General features: G+C 40.8%; 1 protein-coding gene across 3 annotated transcripts in view; it reads left to right on the top strand.

The window, feature by feature from the left end:
• Window positions 1-18,063, top strand: part of evlb (Enah/Vasp-like b) — a 59,373-nt gene continuing 41,310 nt past the window's right edge. Inside the window, exon 1 of one of the 3 annotated variants that reach the window (XM_023295552.3) lies at window positions 1-431. In XM_023295552.3, the coding sequence (XP_023151320.2) occupies window positions 427-431 (5 nt within the window). In that variant the 5' untranslated portion in view covers window positions 1-426. Of the gene's footprint in view, window positions 432-15,594; window positions 16,221-18,063 lie in introns of those variants that run through there. The other 2 variants (XM_023295547.3, XM_023295538.3) reach the window with 2 other exon arrangements.

The raw sequence follows: 18,063 nt of genomic DNA, 5'->3' as shown, positions 1-18,063 counted from the left end.
CAGCCAAAGCAGCGGGACATGAATATTTCAGCAGCCTCCCTCTCCATCCAGCCTCCCAGCGGTTGGAGGCAGGAAAAAATGGCACCTCAGAAGCCGCTGTCAGACTCTCCGCCCGGCTTCTTGTCCTTCGGAAAGCGGCGTGCTGCCCTCTGAGATGGTTCCCGTTGAACCTCGCAGCCCTGACGGACGGAGATTTCTTCTTTTTACCGGACAGACGTGAAAACTGTGCGCAACCGTGTAGCGTTTCTCCACACCCTGTCGCCTTCTTCACCCCTCAACATCTGCACATCCAGGATTCGCTGTGTTTTTTTTTTCCCCAGCCTCAACCCTCCAGAAGTGCTGCAGCTGCTGGATCGGTTTTTATTATTTGGAGGAGAAACCCTGATCTGAGAGGAAACATTTCATCCAGACGCACGGCGGAGGAAGATGAGGTAAGAACCACGCGCTGCTCTCTGATTCTAGCAGGCTGCCTGTGGCTGAGCTGCGCAGTATTCTGGGGTTTTACAGCCTCAATAAGCTAAATATCCTATTATCTAGCGCGCTGCTGGCTTAACTGGCGCACTTTAATCCGCACTGTGCGCCTCGCCGCTGCACAATAGGTGCATCTCCGCCTGGTATTGACCCGCAGGTCACATGTCGGCCGACAGATTGAGGACCTTTAAGAGCTGTAAACACGCAGAGCATCCCTGACTCCAGCTCCGTGGCGTCACGTGGAGGCTGTCTGCGGAGAAAAAAGGAGGAGTTGTCATGGAAACCAGACTACACGTGTGGAGCTGTGGCATCACGGTGTAGCTGCTAAACCGCATCTGCGTGTTCAAAGTAATCCTGTGTGTTAATGAGCACATGTGTGAGCAGATAGAAGCACACACGAGCTCACACACCTTCCTGCCTCAGAGCCAATCAGCTGCGAGGATTCGTCCGAGCATCCAGCTGTCTGAGGGATGTGGGCATCCGGTTTTACTGGCTAAGTGGGAGAGCCAATCAGGTGGAGTCTTACTGGCATCCCCCAGCCAATCAGCTGCGGGGCTGCTGCTACACGGATGTGGGTGGGGCAGCAGCAGCAGGTTCACCATGATCAGGAGCTGAATGGAGCTGCAGGGTCAGGATGTAATTGAGGGACTTTCTAAGTTCATGGGATATGTCTTGCATACATTTTTATCAAAAGTTAAAAAAAAAAGTTTTTATGTTCATTACGATCATGTTTTTACAAATTCATGATTATTTATTATGAAAACAATCACTTATTAGTAAAAAAAATTACAAGATATCACTAAAATGTCAATTAAATAACTGTCTAAATTTAATAACAACCACCTTCTAACTAGATAAACAATAATAAAATGAGCTTATTCAAAAATAGTTTTGATCGTGTTTTTTATTAAGTTGAGATCATCATGATAGATTTTTTGGCAATATATCGGAAAATAACAAATTGTATCTGTGTCCCAGAAATCCCTTTCAACTAAGTTCCCCATTAAGTAAGAATAAATAAGAAAGATTGATACACATTATGTTAAGGTTCAGAGAGGCAGGACTGGACCAGATTCCACTGGATAGAGACCCCACAAAGGGGCTCCATTTTCAGGAAATGTGATACAGCTGGGTTTGTTCATGCAACCAAATCTGCTTTCATTGCAATTTGCATTTAAGTTGCATGTAAGTGAAACCATCAAACATTCCGTTGAACCATTTTCTTACTGCTGTTGATGAAGTGTCTATCCGTACGTTCCACCTCGGCCTGCAACAGTGCATCAACAAACAGGCGACAAATTAGAGGAAAAGCATGAATCCTTGACCCCAACATTAAGGGCATCTGGTGGCTTTGTTATGCTCTGAGGGTGATTTGCTGCCATGAGTTGGCTTCACTTGTCCCCTTAAAAGGAACACTTACTGAAAATCAATACAACATTGTTCTCAAATAGAATAATGTCTTATTTCTTTCTAATCTTCAACCCTTAAAATGAATATTTCTATCCCAGGAGTGTTCTCTTGAGATTAGGCGGTCTCAGTATCCTCCCCTAAGAGATTATGAGCATCAAGCACCTAATTTTCTGGATTCTTGTGAATTTTTATGCACCAGTTTGCTCCTTTTCTTGATCTGTCTGTGGTGGAAATGTCTATTCACAAAAAAGAAAGCAAAACATAATGCAGTAATGCTCAGATGTTATTACTCTCAGATCAGTTTTTATCATTTAAAATTGAGCGTTTCTTCACGTCATTTGATTTCTAAAGCTCTAAATTTTAATAGTTTAGGTGTGCAAGACTTCTGCCCAAAACTCTTAATTAATATTACAGATATCTATGCTATCTATATCTATGCTTGACATGCTGAAGAAAAACAATCCTCTCTTGTCGTCGGCAGTGTTTCCTCTATAAGTAAACTTCATAGTGGTTCTTTGCAAGATTTTGGAACAACATATTTAGCAATGCTCTTTACCACCTTTAATAAACACCAGTATATTTTGGAAGGATGGTGTTTATCCCTTCTTTAGAGCTCCAGAGACTTAAAGACTCAATGCCAAGGAGGAATGAAGCTGTTCTGATGGCCAAAAACATTACGAAGACACTGTATGTAGGTTTTTCCTTTAATGTGTCACTCATCTGTATGTCAGTGTCTTTTTCAACACCCACTGTTTTCTGTAGCGCTGCCATTTCCATGTCATCACAGCTCTGTCTCCAGCCTTACGATGTAGTTTGATACATTGACAGTTTCATTCTTCTATTTTGAAGCATGTGAACCTCATCAGTGCATAGTAAAACGTGCCGACTACAAAATACCGGAGCAAAAATATGACCAAATCACTGCCAGTCAATCAAGTTAAGTATATCTCTGTTTGTGCTGACAGTCGCCTAATGACACAGCTATGATTTACAGCAGGATGAGGGGTTGTGTGCTGTGTGAAGCTGCTCTGTAGGTGGCAACATTGACTGTGACTCACAATAAGCCGCCGCTTCAGTCCAGTTTGTTGTGGCTTGTTTGGATGCATGTGAGCATCTCTGCTTATCAGTGTAACTTCCTCTGATTGTAAAATCTGCAAGACTGTGCAAGCACATTGACTTTACTGCTTTACTGATTGTGAGGGAGACAAATGAGCCGGTTGTGTCTTAAATGTGCTGCTGCTGTGTTGTTGTATGGATGTTAGTAGAACGCAGACGGTTGTTTTGTTCTGTAATCTAATAAGCATCGATGTCAGTGGCTGCAGTGAGCTGCACTTCAGACATGTGAGGTCAAAGTCAGACAAACTGTAGTTTGAGGGCAAACTTAAGGAACTAAGTGTATATGGAAGAAATTTAAAGGTCGTTGATGGATATAAATTCAGTCACATCATCCAAAATGATCTTAAAAACCTTAGAGTGGATTTTTCAGACAAAGCTCTGGCTTTGCAGAGTAGTTTGCTGTGTTTGTTTAAAGAGAAAATTCATATCATGCTTGACACATCATCATATGTGATACTGTTTTGCCTTTTTAAAAAAAATATATATATAAATTTTTTTTTAAAGGAACATTTACAGAACAAGGAACAGGAGAACTATATTCCCAACATCAACAAGAATAATAATTACAAAAAAAGAGAATTAAAATAAAAAAAAATAAAAAATGTGTGTGTGTGTGTGTGTGTGTGTGTGTGTGTGTGTGTGTGTGTGTGTGTGTGTGTGTGTGTGTGTGTGTGTGTGTGTGTGTGTGTGTGTGTGTGTGTGTGTTTTAAAGGAATGATAATAACAAAGTAAATTAGAAAAGTAAAGACACAACACAAGAGGGTGCATCACAATAACAGGGTATCACAATGACAGCAGTCGTTGATGTTTATCTGTTTCAGTGGCTAAATACACAGACCATTCTCTCCGTCGTTTTTCTCCTTGGTCTTTTTGGAGTCTTATAGAGTCGGTCATTTGCTGTGGAGTATGCAGCTGCTTAACAATATTAACAAAGAGGGCTGTGGTACGGCTGAAGCCAATGTTTTCTGATGGTTTTTTTACTTGTTGCCAGCAAATCCTTAAGGAGGTAAACATCATCTGCGTTCATGCCATCAGGGATGATCCCAAGATAAAGAGTTATAAATGTGTTTTGTTTTTTTTTAATTACTGAGGGAGTCTGAAGCTTGAATCCGCCACTGTTACTGTATCTGTTCCTCATTTGTCAGGATTAGTGGCATTAGCTTCGATCATGTGCAGCTGTGCAGAGGTGGAAGGTGCTGCAGGTCTCTGGAGGAAAATCATGGCACAGTAAAGCTTCGGTTTGAGACTCTTGTCTGGGATTTGGGTTTGAAGGACTGATCTCTGTATTGATGGAGCCTGTCTGTCTGGAAGTTCATTATCTCTTGCTCCTGGTTTCTTCTCCACCAACCCTCTCAGTCTGCCACTTATTGATTAACAGTCTGATTTGCAAAGATAGAAGCGTCTTTTCTGTCATTCTGCTGGTCTGATCCTACAAACTAACTAACTCTAGGCTCATGTGTTCAGTACAGTGAACTATGCCATGACTCCTCCATGAGTCACATTTAACTGAAAACCTTTAAAATGACTCACAACTTTGCCATCTTTTTCTTAAACACAACAATCTGAAGTTTCCATTATGATGTTGCTGCTTTATACTGTTTTTCATCGATGTAATTTGAATATTTAGGGTGTTTGAACTGTAGATCTAATCAAACAGGCAATTTGAAGATGTCAACTGGAGCTCACAGAATCTGTAATGAGCTTCAGCTAATATAACAAGACAGATGAATTGTTACAGGAAATGTTTAGTTAGTCATCTGTAGTGCTCATATTAAACCACAGGGCTCCTGAATAACTTTTTCCACTTGTACCACTTGTGGCATCAACTGAAAAGCCCAAAAGTTTGATATACAGCTCAACACATTCATATTTTTTCCATACTTAATGCATTATTGATGAATGTTTTTGTAACCAGTAGCCAATTTACACAAATAACAAGTTGTAGTTTTATTTTAAAGATTGAAGAGTCAAAGTAAAGCTGTTCTTTAAGAGAAATAATTTGAAATAATCATCTTTTCCTGCTTCATGCTGCTCTAGGGAGAGTTTTATGTTGAAAGATTTTTTCCGGCAAGATTAGTCACACTCCACCCAGAGCAGTACATACCATACTGTACATGTGGTTCCTTTTTTTGCAGTATTTCAGTCGTATAAACTCTGTCAGAGAGCAGGGTTGTGGTCAAGTAGTTCATAAAATTTTATTCTCTTTCTTTTTCTAAACGCTTTTCTTTGACTTTGTTGGAAAATGTCATGAGGTTGGGGAAAGATGTGAAGAATTCAGGAGGTAAAAGGAAAAGACAGGCGCTAAGAGGATGCACTTACAGTAGGATACCAGCTACAGCGGGTGTTGTGGACAGGAGTTTGCCGTGGATGATACAGTCACTTCAAATGTTGCATTTCTTTAATTTTGTGAGTGAGTAGCAGGGTGCATGCAAATCATGTTCAGAGAAAGCTGGTAGCACCACGGTAAAAGTTGGATCCCTGCATTTACCATTTATCTCTTCCAAATATCTGTTATTGGTCTGTTTGAGGGCTGATATTTGATACCGGCCCAAAAAAATACAACATATTTGTTGAATTCTTATTAAGAAACTTTCCTAAGGCACAGAACCGAATCAATGTCTATTTAAAATGGAGAGTAAGTGCAGCAGAACACCAATTCTGTGGTCTTACACCTCACACACTGGATTGCTCCAGCGTGAACGACACACTAGTCCCAGTTCTTGGAGCACTGTTTCTAAAAATTGTCACATGATGCATCATAATGCAACTAAACAGTCGTAGTGTGGAACCTTGAATTGCAGTCATCAACATTGTAATTTCACTCTAATGACCACAAACCTTTTTTTCCCCCCTCTTGACTACTTGAAGGACTTTTAAGAACAAAAGTTTCAGTTTCTGACATAAGATTATAGGAGAGTCAATATATAATTGAGATACTTTTGAAGTCCATGAGATATATCTTGCATACATTTTTTATTAAAAGTAAAAAAACTAATGTTTTTTGTGTTCATTGTGATCATGCCATTACAAATTCCAGAATTATTTATTATGGAAACAATCACTTATTAATAAAAAATAACTGGATATCACTAAATGTCAGCTAAATAACTGTCCAAATTTAATAACAACCACCTTCTAACTAGATAAACAATAATAAAATGAGCTTATTCAATAATTGTTTTGATTGTGTTCTTTTTATTGAGATAATCAGACAGATATTCCTTTTTTGGCAATATATCAAATTTTATATGGAAAATAACAAATTGTATCTGTGTCTGAGAAATCACTTTCAACTAAGTTCCCCATCACAAAAACACCTCTCCAGGAAGTGTGTTAATTCCAGATCACATGACCTGCTCCACATGATGTCATTTCCTCCTGAAGAAAAGACTGGCCAGACTCCAAGGCTTTCTGAGTTATTTAATATAAAGTAGTGTGGATTTATGGCATGTCAACAGGTTTACTACAATATCTTTATAAATAACTTTCGATTTCAATTTTACTCAATTGTATTTATAATATTTTAGAAGAATCTTTCTGTAAAAATGCCATGTGGTCTTTGGTTATAGGCGACCATGTTGATTTTATTCCTGAAAACAACAAAAATATCAACTATGATACCTGCTAACTATGTCAGAAAAAGTCCTGCAATTATATATTGACCCAGTTATCGAATAATCCTTTATTATTCAATATCCATACCCATAATAATCCTTTTTAACAAAAAATCCACATTGTTGTGTTATTTGCTTTGATTAGTGCTTCTCTTTTACGATTGACTGTGCAAAGTTGACATAATATCCTGCAGAAAATCCTATAATTATTAATCATCTGTTAAGTGGAGATGCAAAGAGTTGCACATAACTACAAAAGTACTAGGAGGTGTATCTGCTAACTGCATATTAAGTCTCATTTACTGTAATGTTCTGGTGCCTGACCCTGTGATAAAGTGTGACACTCAGATTGATGTGTGGTCCAACCTGCAGTCTGATCATCACCACCAGCTCCATCAGTGCCGACCAGATTGTTTCATTACTCTCTGAAAGTGAAGCGTGGCCTCTATCGATCGGCTATCAGCACTTTTGCCTGATGTGTATTGACAGCAGCAGTTGGTGGTATGAGTTTGACCCATATGGAAACCAGCGTTAATAGTAACTGTGTGCTGAATGAATGCAGGGCAAGGACAGAAACATGGAGGTGAACTGGGTCTGACCCTCGATGCTCAGTCACGCTAACCGGCAAGCTAATGCTAACTCACTGTGCCGTTGTAGGTCTAACAGGAGAAGAGGCTTCAAATGTGCATTTCCATAACAGTCTGACACTGAAAACCAATATTCAGTGCATCTGCTGGCTGAATTAAATCATGGAAATGTCTTAGTTTATGTCCAGCTGTTGCAGGTCAGATTTCTCTCTGAGCTCATTGTTCTCAGTTGCACAGCTGTGAGCTTTGAAGTCACACAGGTGTTAGTTCTAGATTACGGCCTTTTTAGAGTTACGGCATTAAAGTTAAGGTATTTTCTGGCTTTGTTCCAGACATCCTGGAAAGTTATAAAGGCTTAGGTCATCTCATGTTTCCTCAACACGGTCCTTAAAATAGATCTGACATCAGGTTTCAGTGCTGCAAGGCTTCACGTGTGTTAAACTGGTGATTAGTTAAAGCTGCTATAAAAATATTTTCATATATACGATGGGTTGAATAACTGTTGTTGTGTAAGAGGTCACTCATGGCACTTGTACTTAAGTAGGAAAAGTCCTGCATTTCAGTGTATACTTGGGTGTCAAACTTATGCTTAAAGCATAAGTAGGTAGGTAAGTAAAAGTACCTTTTGTGCAGAATTGAATATTTCAGAATAATGTATATTACTGCATTCCACTTCTTGATGCATTAATCTGTTAATCACTTTAATGATGAAGTCAGTAAAGGTTTATCTGCTGGGTAGTTTGTAAACTTCCCTTCTAGGATCAATAAAGTTTTATGTTATTCAGTGATAATCCATGGTTATTTATTTGTTGATTGCATTTTGCATTATTAAATAAAATCTGCAAAGTAGATAAAGGTATCCAATAAATGTAGTGAAGTATAAAGCACAATATTTCCATCTGAAATGTGACAGATTAGAATTATAAAGCTGCAGAAATCGAAATGCTCAAGAAAAGTCAAAGTACCAAGTAAGAATTTTTGTTTCATAGGTGTTCATGATTTATCATCAGTCGATTCATTTGCCATTGATAATTTAACTAAAAAAGATATATTGGCTAAAAAGGTAGACAATGAGAAACAAAATGCTCTACTGTACAGTGACATTAAAGAAAGTCAACGCATATCATAACATTTCCTGTAGATTAGGTGTAGTACAGGGTTGTGCCACCAGGTGGAGCCTCTTACTGTTTAATGATGCATAGCTGCAGCTTGTTCGCTGTGTTTAATACTGTAGTGACCTGAGCAGACGGTACTACAGGCGTTGCTGTGTTGTAGAGCAGAGAATATTGTGTTTAGCTGGGAATGGACACCATGACAGAGACTTCTGTGGCGGTTAATGACTGTTGGGCAGTATTCATATACACTGCCCGGCCAAAATAAAAGTCACACACTATTATTTTGTTGGACAGCCTTTAGCTTTTGGCACTCAATCGTCGATGCATTGTTTCGATAAGCTTGTGCAATGTCAGCATTTATTTCTGTCCAGAGATGCATTAATTTGCTACCAAGATCTTACCATTGATGGAAAGACCTGGTCATTCAGTATATTCAGGTAGTCAGCTGACCTCATTCTTTGGGAACATAACGTTGCTGAACCTGACCAACCCCAGATCATAACTCTAACCCCCACAGGCTGGTAGACACTAGACATGATGAGTTCATCACTTCATCCACCTCTCTTCTTACCCTGATGCCCCCATCACTTTGGAACAGGGTAAATCTGGACTCATCAGACCACATTTGTTCCTTGAAGATGATGGTTCTCCACTATCCTTCAGATTTTAATAATGCGTTGGACGGTTCTTAACCTGATTTTAGTAGTTTCAAAAATCTCCTTAGTTGTTTTCTTTGCTTGATGCAGGCCAGTAATTTCACCCTTCTGAGACAGATTAACATATTTCCATGACCACAGGATTTGTCTTCCAACATGGTTGTTTCAGAAATGAGAAGCTCCTCACTGCATCAGCTAGAGTTAAATAAGTTGTTGCAGCTGAAACGTATTCATCACTGCAGTAATTATCCTTTGGGACCTTACCTATTTACTTAGTTAAATCCAGGTGGTGACTTTTTAGTTTTGGCCAGGCATTGTATGTGGAAGATAATCTTGAAGGTTTAAGCATTCCTGTAGGCGACTGGCTCATGTAAATAAGCCAGTTTTATGGCAAATGTTTAGTGTCAGTGGTTAAAAATGGATTCCTTAGCATATTGAAAAACATACACAGTTTATTGTGATTATTTAATGAATGGATAGGGTCAGCTGAGAAAATGTTTAAAATTAGCATCCATAGTTTCAATGCACATTTGACAACTCTGAGTGACAACATTTAAATGTTAGGCAGCTCCCAGCACTTGGTTAAGGAAACAGAAAGACTATTATCTTGGTTTAGTGCTGAAAATCTGGCTTGAAACTTTAGACAGACATGTTGTCCAGTTCTGTTCTTTGTTTCTGCCACAGATCAACAACTGTGTTTCCTCTCAGGCAAAGCAGTTTTGCTTAATTTAAGTACATAACTGAGAGTTTCTGCAAAAACTGTGATGCTTTTTCTATCCGTCATCGATGTCTCGTTTATTTTTGCACTTTCCGACTTCATCGTTTTAAAGAAAGATTTTGTTAATGGAGCAAAAAGGAGACTGTACGTCTGTGACAGGAAGCAGCAGACCGTGGCAGCGTGTTGTTTAGCTTCTCTGCTCACTCAGACTAAATTAATGCTCTTCCACTCGCTTGGATATATTTATCTTCTGCAGACGCTCTCAGACTGCATAATGATGCCCGTGCACGATACTGCAGCCACATCATATCTGTGTTAACACATTTGTCTGAATGCAGTCTGACAAACGGCAGCTCAAACTGCAGAGAGAGGCTGCACGTTGTGATGCAGCCAGAGTCAGGTGTGAGGTCGTGTGTCTCGCCTCTGTTGTGCATCTGAGTAGTAACAGAGCGTTTTGGGTGACAGTAGTCGGTTTATGAGTCATAATTATGCACAGTGAGGCGTCCAGAGGCTGATCCACACAGACTGAGTGTGTTTCAGAGAAGGATAATCAAATCTTTGTGAATGAGGGAATCACTGCCTCCTCCTCTCTCGCCATCTCCCTTCCCCCTCTGCATCTCTGCCAGCTCTCATTGGTGTTGGGTCTAATTAAAGTGAGTCAGACCGTGTGTGTGTGTGTGTGTGCACTGCCGCTGCACGTGTGTGTGTTTGTTTCAGATTTGAGTGTGAGCGAATCAGATTTATCTGATAGTGTCAGAGGTCTTTAAACTCACCAAAAAAATATAAAAAAATCTGCAAAATAACACTAAATTGTTAAACAAATTAAACTAAAGCTGTTAGAATAAAAGGACTGTGTAATCAGCTTCCTACCAGATATAGTCTTATGAAGCATGATTTTTCTCTCCATTTTTGCTTTATGTGATTCACCCATTTTCACCCCAAAGCTGAAGATCATCCCTCCGTTAACAATCAGGTTCCGCTATCTTTCTCAATCTCACACACATATAAACCCAGCAGAGGTGAAGCTGTGTGGTTCAGCATTAGTATACAATCTGCTGCAATGATCTAACCTGAGACAGGAAGTGATGGGGGAGGGATAAGCACTGTAAGTGGTGTCTGGATGTCCTTTCACCCTTCCTCTTCCTCCCCCTTCCTCACCCACTCTCCCTGCATGCAGCTTATTTCCATCCCACCGAGCTGTTTAACTCTACCTGTCCGTCCATCTGTCTGCTCCTCTGTGCCTTCCCAAATCTCCAATTTCAGATATTTTTTTGTACTCGTCCTCATCTGTTTACTGTAAAATCATTCCTGCTTCCATCTGTGACCCCTGATCCGATCTGTTCAGCCTGCTGCACGTTTTTATCATTTTTATGTCTCTATCAGTTGCTCACGTTGTCACTTTCTCCACTACACACAAAGAAATATCAATTTCAAAAGCTAGAAAATTATGGTCCGCGGATGTTTTACATGCAGCCTATTTTAAAGCCACGGTCCTCAGTCACTCAATCAGTTATAGTAAAAGTGTCACAGAAAGTGATGGTGCAGATAGCGTGCTACTGTTTAATTGGGATGGAATGCCCTGTATTGATTTAATATTGTCCACTGTGGTGTGTGATTTCAGCTGAAACGCCACAATTTACTTACACATGGCAAAACCCATCCTTAAAAGGAGATTTAGGCTAATATTAAGCTTTTGGGATTGATTTTGTCTGAAAAAATGCAGTTATAGTGGTGACAAAATCCAACTGTTAGATGTAGTCTTTGCTTGCTTCATAAAAGTTTTTACATATTTGACAGATTTTTGAGCGTTTTATAAATAAAAATGGTCATTTTTAGGAAGCTAAATGGATTAAGATGGATATAATATGTTGCAGTGCATTATTCCATATAGCAACGGTTGCACAGAGGGTCAAAAATTAAGACTTAGTTTTACATTTAAAGCGTGGTCAAGGTTGTGGAACAGTCATGGTTGGAAGAAACGTTCACTCTGAAGCCTCTTATTTTAAAGTTTGATGTCTTTGTGACCCATCCATCCACCCAGAGCTCCTGTAGACCTCTATAACTACAGGCGCTTTTCCACTAGCACCTACTCGGCTTGACTCTACTCGACTCGATTTAGGTTGTTTTCCATTACAATTACCTCATCGTGGGTGGAGTCACAAAACGCTCACTGTCCTTGAACATGGTCTTGAATAATGCAGGGGTGGAGTCAAGGCCACCCTCCCTCCCGTTGCTTGCTAGTCGGTGCCCATTTTGCTAAGCCACTTCCAACACCTCTGGTTTGACCCATTCCGGCCGTTGTGGTCCTTGATGGACCTGAGCTTTTTCAGCTTCTCCCAACACTGCTTCATTGTCCTACTGTATCCATGGGCAGCCATCTGCTCGGAGACATACTTTCTCATTGCAAGTCGCACCGTCCAGCTCCCTCTGTAAATCTTTGGTTCACCACCAAAGACAGAAAAGTCTCGATGTCTTCATTCGCCCACGGTACAGGTCTGGTTGCCATATTCAAATTTTGAAGAACAGAGAGTTCCGTGAAGAGCAATGTGCACCGTCACTGCTTACAGTTTCTAAATTTTTTTTTAAATGCCAGGTTTGGTTTTTGTGCAGGAGTTGCTCTTGTGTGTCGTCAGTCCCTGTCATCTCTGCAGATGTCACATTATCAGCTCGACTCAGCTCACTTGGAACCCTGGCTGAGTAGATACTAAAATCGTACCTGGTACGTCCTAATGGAAAACCTCACAAACCAAGTAGAGTCGAGCCAAGTAGGTGCTAGTGGAAAAGCGCCATATGTCATGTTCAAGTAACCTCTGGGGCTGAAAAATGAAGCTGTGTGATTTTGATTACAGTTTTGTGTTTTTACTTCTTGCAAACCTGCTAACTTCCCCTATAAAATCACTGGACTGCTCCTTCAGATCTGTGCTGTATAGTTTTGGTTCTGGAGAACGGCCTCATTCCAGTGAGGAGGCTGCATGATGCAACTCATTGCAAGCATATATTAGCATCAGACTTGCAGTAAATATTATTTTCCCCAGTTTCTGGCAAATACATGTGAAGTAGCATGACACAGATATTCAAGGATGAATTTTTATTTTCATTCAGAATCACAGTCGTTAGCAGGCGAGTAAACTGCACTAAACTGCGACTTCCACTGCAGTCGGCACCGATTACAGAACAAACCATGTCAGGCAACAGATCCATAGTTAGTCCAATCAATGAAAGAGCCTCCTGGCAGCACACAGCAGGACAGATGTGGGTGAAGTGAGCAGGTTCAGCTGTACTAGAAAGAGACCAGGGGTCGGTCTATTTACTGGGATGTCTGAGGGATGTGCAATAAATATGGAGGGATTTACTGGTAACTGCTGCAGGATTAGTGTTACGGCTGCTTTCTATACATCGCTTATAATCTATATTCATCTGAAGAGAAGGAGCACAGAATATTACAGGGATGAGGCTGCTGCTGTATGCTCACATTTGGTTGTTTTTGGACCATTTTAAATTCACTTTTTGCAGTTTACAGCAGATATACTGTACTGTAAAAAATGTTTATAATAAATGATAAAAATCTGGCAGCAATGGTGTGGTAAAAACAAGAGGAAATTAAAAATTTAAAAAAGTGTTTTAAAAATCATTCCCTCTAGGATTTTGTGGGCTTTTTTCGAGATCGTTGCAGCCTAAAATGCCTAAAATGAATTCATGGCAGCTTTTTGAAACAATTGCGATGTAAGTTGCAATGTTTTAAGTGTATTTGTTGCGATGAAATTGCAAGACAGTGACAATTGCTAAAAAGTTAAATTTTTTCAGTTTTTAGAACGTTTCAACATTTTAATTGACAATATTTATTCCTAAACTAATTCTGTAACATTCCAACCCATTTACACAAGCTGATATATTACGGTGGGAAACTAGCAGCCAGATACTGGTTTAACATGAGGTGGTTGGTAGATTTAAAGCACAAAATGATCATGTACTATTAAATGAATCATATTTGGACATATGTCAGTGGCTTAAAAAGTTAATTTCACATCCTGACACACATGTATTCACACAAACGCTCACAGCTTGTCACTTCAATTAATTAATCTAACTTTCCTTCATTCTTTCAGTGCTCCAGCAGATCTGGATGTCGCAGTGATTTGTCTGGTCTGTGGTCCGCTTGTTTCAGCTGTTCTCCTAATATGTTTAGCGGTAGAAGAGTGTTTGTCAATCGATGATTTTCGTTTGTATTCCACCACAATATTGCAAAACAGTTTACCTCTGCTTTCATGAAGAACATCAGGGAATTAATTATTTTTCATGGTCTTTAGCAGTAATTTTTGTTGGTAAATGAGAGACATTAGAATCAGACATGTCTGCGTCTTCGGACCAGAAACAAGGAAGTGAGTTTGTGCATTACATTTGCGCTTGGGACTGATATGATTGGTGGAACTCACGGGCCAAAATTGTGGAAAAGTTGCGGTGATTGGACAAAATTGCAAGGTCGCACAGAATTCGTGGTGATTGGTTGAATTTGCGTTAATTGTTGTGATCGAAACATCGCAAATTCCTGGAGGGACTGAAAAATGAAAATAACGGCAAATATCTGTAAAAATAATATTTTTTAGCTTAGTTAAATACAGGATAAATTTACAGTCACATGGTGTAAAAGAACAATTTAATATTTATTTCTATAACAACGTTGATAATTTTAGCTTAATTTTGTCTGACTTTACAAGTTATCTGTAATTTAACAAAACAGGAAAATGAGAGTTTAACAAATGATCTACCATTTTTCAACCCTTCATACACATCATTTTTCTTTCAAATGACAGCCAATATCTGCACAATATCGCACAATGTAAAAACACATTACTTTTCATAAAAATACAGATTCTTAATGTTGGATTTATTTACAGTTTGGGCTTTTGTTTTTATATTCAACATGTATTATTATTCTGTGATATTGCAACATAATATCTGTAATTTAACAAGATAGGGGAAAAGTAGAATTACAGTTTAATCTCTTTTTTTGTTGCAATTTTTAAATCCTTAATCTATATATTTTCTCATTCAAATACCACCAAATGTCTGTCAAAATAACAGTATTTTTTGTGGATTTAATTACCATAAAAATACAGATGTTTAATGTAGATATTATTTACAGTTTTGGCTTGTTTTTTCACAGTTAACATGTAAATTAATATGTTGGGGTAATTGTACTAGTCATTAGTTCTCACTTAACAAAACAGGGAAATTTTTTTAATCCTTAACATTTGCCCCCAAATACCAGCAAATATCTGTAAAAATAACAAAATCTTTCATTAACATGTCAAATACTACTTTTTTGTGATGCACTAGTTATTAGCTGTAATTTACCAAAAAACCTGCAAAATCTGTAAAACAACAGTAAATTATTCAAATGAAATTACACTGAAAAGCTGTTATGTTTTTTCTTGTTTTTTACAGTGTATGCAGCATGCTTTTTCTTCTGCCAGTAGTTTAGCTTTACCTGAGGCACCATGTTGCTTATCTCTCCACCTGAACATCCCATAATAGCAGTCAGACCATTGTGTGTTCTGTACATGCTGGTGTGTGTGTGTGTGTTCAGTGTTTTGTGCATCTGGAGCTCCACCCAAAACCCGACACGCCGCCTCAAATCATCCACGAGAAAAAGACGGGAGCCATCAGATGAATTAAAATACGTCGCTCCTCCTCTCCTTCCAGATTTACGCATCCTCGCCTCGGCCAATCAAGAGGCGGCCGGGGGGGTGGGACGTGCGGGGTGGGGTAGGATGGAGGGGCAGGATGGAGGAGGAGGGGCAGGACCGGCAGCCTCCGGGGCTGGCAGCCCATCGCTCCTGTCACAGCTGGGAGGGGAGGCAGGAGGGAGGAGGGGGTAAGTGGAGGGAGGAGGTAATCCAATGAGACAGAGAGAGGAGAGGCAGAGCGAGGGCAACGCCTCACAGCACCGGGAATCTCTCTCCATCTCCATCTCACCCTGTGGAGCAGAAAAAAACCTAAAGGACTCTCATCTCTCGTTCAGTCTCCTGCAGGAGCAGCATCTCGCTTTTAAAGCTCCACTTTATTTTACCGCTAATTACCTCTGCTTACTGGAGAATGTCTCACTGACTGAGAGCTGGGATATTTTTTTATTTCTTTCTCTGTCAGGAGGCAGCAGCATCTTTTTTCCTGGAGTCATCTTTGTTCTCACAGCTGCTGAGTGTACAGTGGCTGCTAGTGGGGAAATAGGTTAGTGTGCCTGTTCGGTGCCGGGCGGCGGAGGTGATGAAGAGGAGGGGGATGCCTTCATGGCGGTGGTAGCTCTGCGAAGGTGAATGCTGGAATGCTGCCGATGAACTCTGACCTTTAGTGGAAGTGTCAAATTCAGGAGAGACAAAGGAAGACAGATACAGGCGTTTGTTTTTTTTGTTTTCGCGGGCTGACCTGTGCAGCGACAACATGGACATCAACCTTCAGTCGCATCGATTTTACTTCCCCCAGATCTACTGTGCTGAACCGGGGGCGCAGCCACAGCTCACCGAGTTCAAAGTCAGGTAGGCTTCCGAGGTGCTGATAAGAAGTCCATCACTAATTGGTGAATGTTTGAGTCACCCATGTCTGGTTTGCTTTTGTCAGCATCTGCACAAAATCTACCCTCAGCATCCTGATCTCCAGCTGCTGCTGCTGCTGCTGCTGCGTATGAAGCGATCCTGTGTGTGATGTGAGAGGCTGCTTTGCCCTTGCAGGGGGATGGGGGCTGCATGCTAATGTGTCAGCTAGCTGTGCTGGAAAAAGTGTAGTGCTCCTGGGAGAAGCAGAGGGCATTGATGGCCTATAGAGGAGCAGTGCCAAGTTTGCACAGAGGGACTGACAGTGGCACGCTTGTGTTATATTTGCCACTCGGGGATCTGCAGCCCTCTTATTGGGCGCCTCCGAGGCTCTTTTGTTCTCTCGCTTCCTTTTTTGCCACTCTCCAGTCAAAGTGCTCTGAGGGGCTTGTTGCATCGGTGGCCGACGCCTGCCGTCATGGTTGCAGAGCGCTACAAAGACGCATGCTCAGATATGCAACAGCTTCCCTGCTCTTTGTCTTGTTGAGATGTGACTGTGCCGGATGGAGCTGTTGCATTCAGGCGTGCAACACCCTCATGCTTTGTGACGTCCATGAGAAGAGGTTTTTCACCTCAGCGGACTGTGCGTGTTATCATTTTAACCACCTTCCATTAATTCATCAATCTTAGCTTGAGACATCCTTGTAATCTGTCGTGCAATACATTTGGCGATTCCTCCACTAACAGCTCTGATTAGTGCAGCTTTAAGGGACTCAGCCAGAGTTTTGCCCCACTAAGCAGCTTTTGGTTTGGCCAGGTCTCGAAGGGGTTTGTGGAGCAGCTTTATGGGGCTTCGGTGTCACTATCACGGCCTGGACGAGCTCCCCGACGGCTCCACGGGAGGCTGGAGGCGTTCACAGTTGGGCGGCGAGAAAGGGAAAGAAAAGAGCAAAGTGGGAGGATCGGTCTAGCAAATATTCAAATATTACAAAGGAAGCAGAGCGCAGGAGTAAAGGTGCAGCTTCGCCCACTTCGCTTGAGTTTTCTGGCATGTTTTTAACCCTAATCTGCTGCTTTAGCCACGTTTGTGCTTCACTTTTCTACCAAAAGTGTCATTTTCAAGTCTTTTCAACCTCACAGACCACCAAACTCGCAAATATCAGCGTTTGATTTGCAATCTAGAGAAAAAAGCAGGAAAAAACACAGTCTCGCACATTTCTGGTTGTGCCTCACACCTATTCTTTGCTGCCACCAGGGACACACAAACACACAAAACACACTTTGTGCATTTGCAGAGATTAAAGAGCTTTAAATTGCACAAAAAATGATTTAAGGCCTTAAAGCAATATTGTTTCGCAAATCAGATTTTCTGCAACGAGTACTCACTTAGAAGCTACATCGATGCAGATTCATCACTTTTGCATTGAAGTTTGTGTGTAGAGCCACTGATCAGAGTTTCAGCGAACTATAAATGGGAGACGGACGGCTTGGCACAGTAACTGTATTATTAACGAGGTGAGCTTATTAGAGCTGAGTGAGAGGGAGGAAGAAGGACGAGATCGGAGATGGAAAAATGAGAAACCGAGAGAGACAGAAAGGAAAAGAGTGGGAGAGAAGGGAAATGAGATGAGAGAACATAAGAGACAAGGGGGGAGGCAGAGGGGGATGGTGAGAAAAAGCAAAGCTAAGCAGAAGAGAGAGTGGATTGTAAACGGGAGGCAGATGGATGGAGGTGAAATCAGAGGAGCAAGGAGAAGCTCAGTGGGAAGAGAAAAGGGTGTGTGACGGTGGGGTTTTTTTGGGTTTTGGCGTGGCTCAGAAACCTTTAGGAGGGATGCTGGGCGCCATG

The sequence above is a fragment of the Amphiprion ocellaris genome, chromosome 12 (assembly GCF_022539595.1).
Source record: "Amphiprion ocellaris isolate individual 3 ecotype Okinawa chromosome 12, ASM2253959v1, whole genome shotgun sequence".
NCBI classification, from domain to species: domain Eukaryota; kingdom Metazoa; phylum Chordata; class Actinopteri; family Pomacentridae; genus Amphiprion; species Amphiprion ocellaris.
This window is presented reverse-complemented; position numbering and strand designations above follow the sequence as displayed.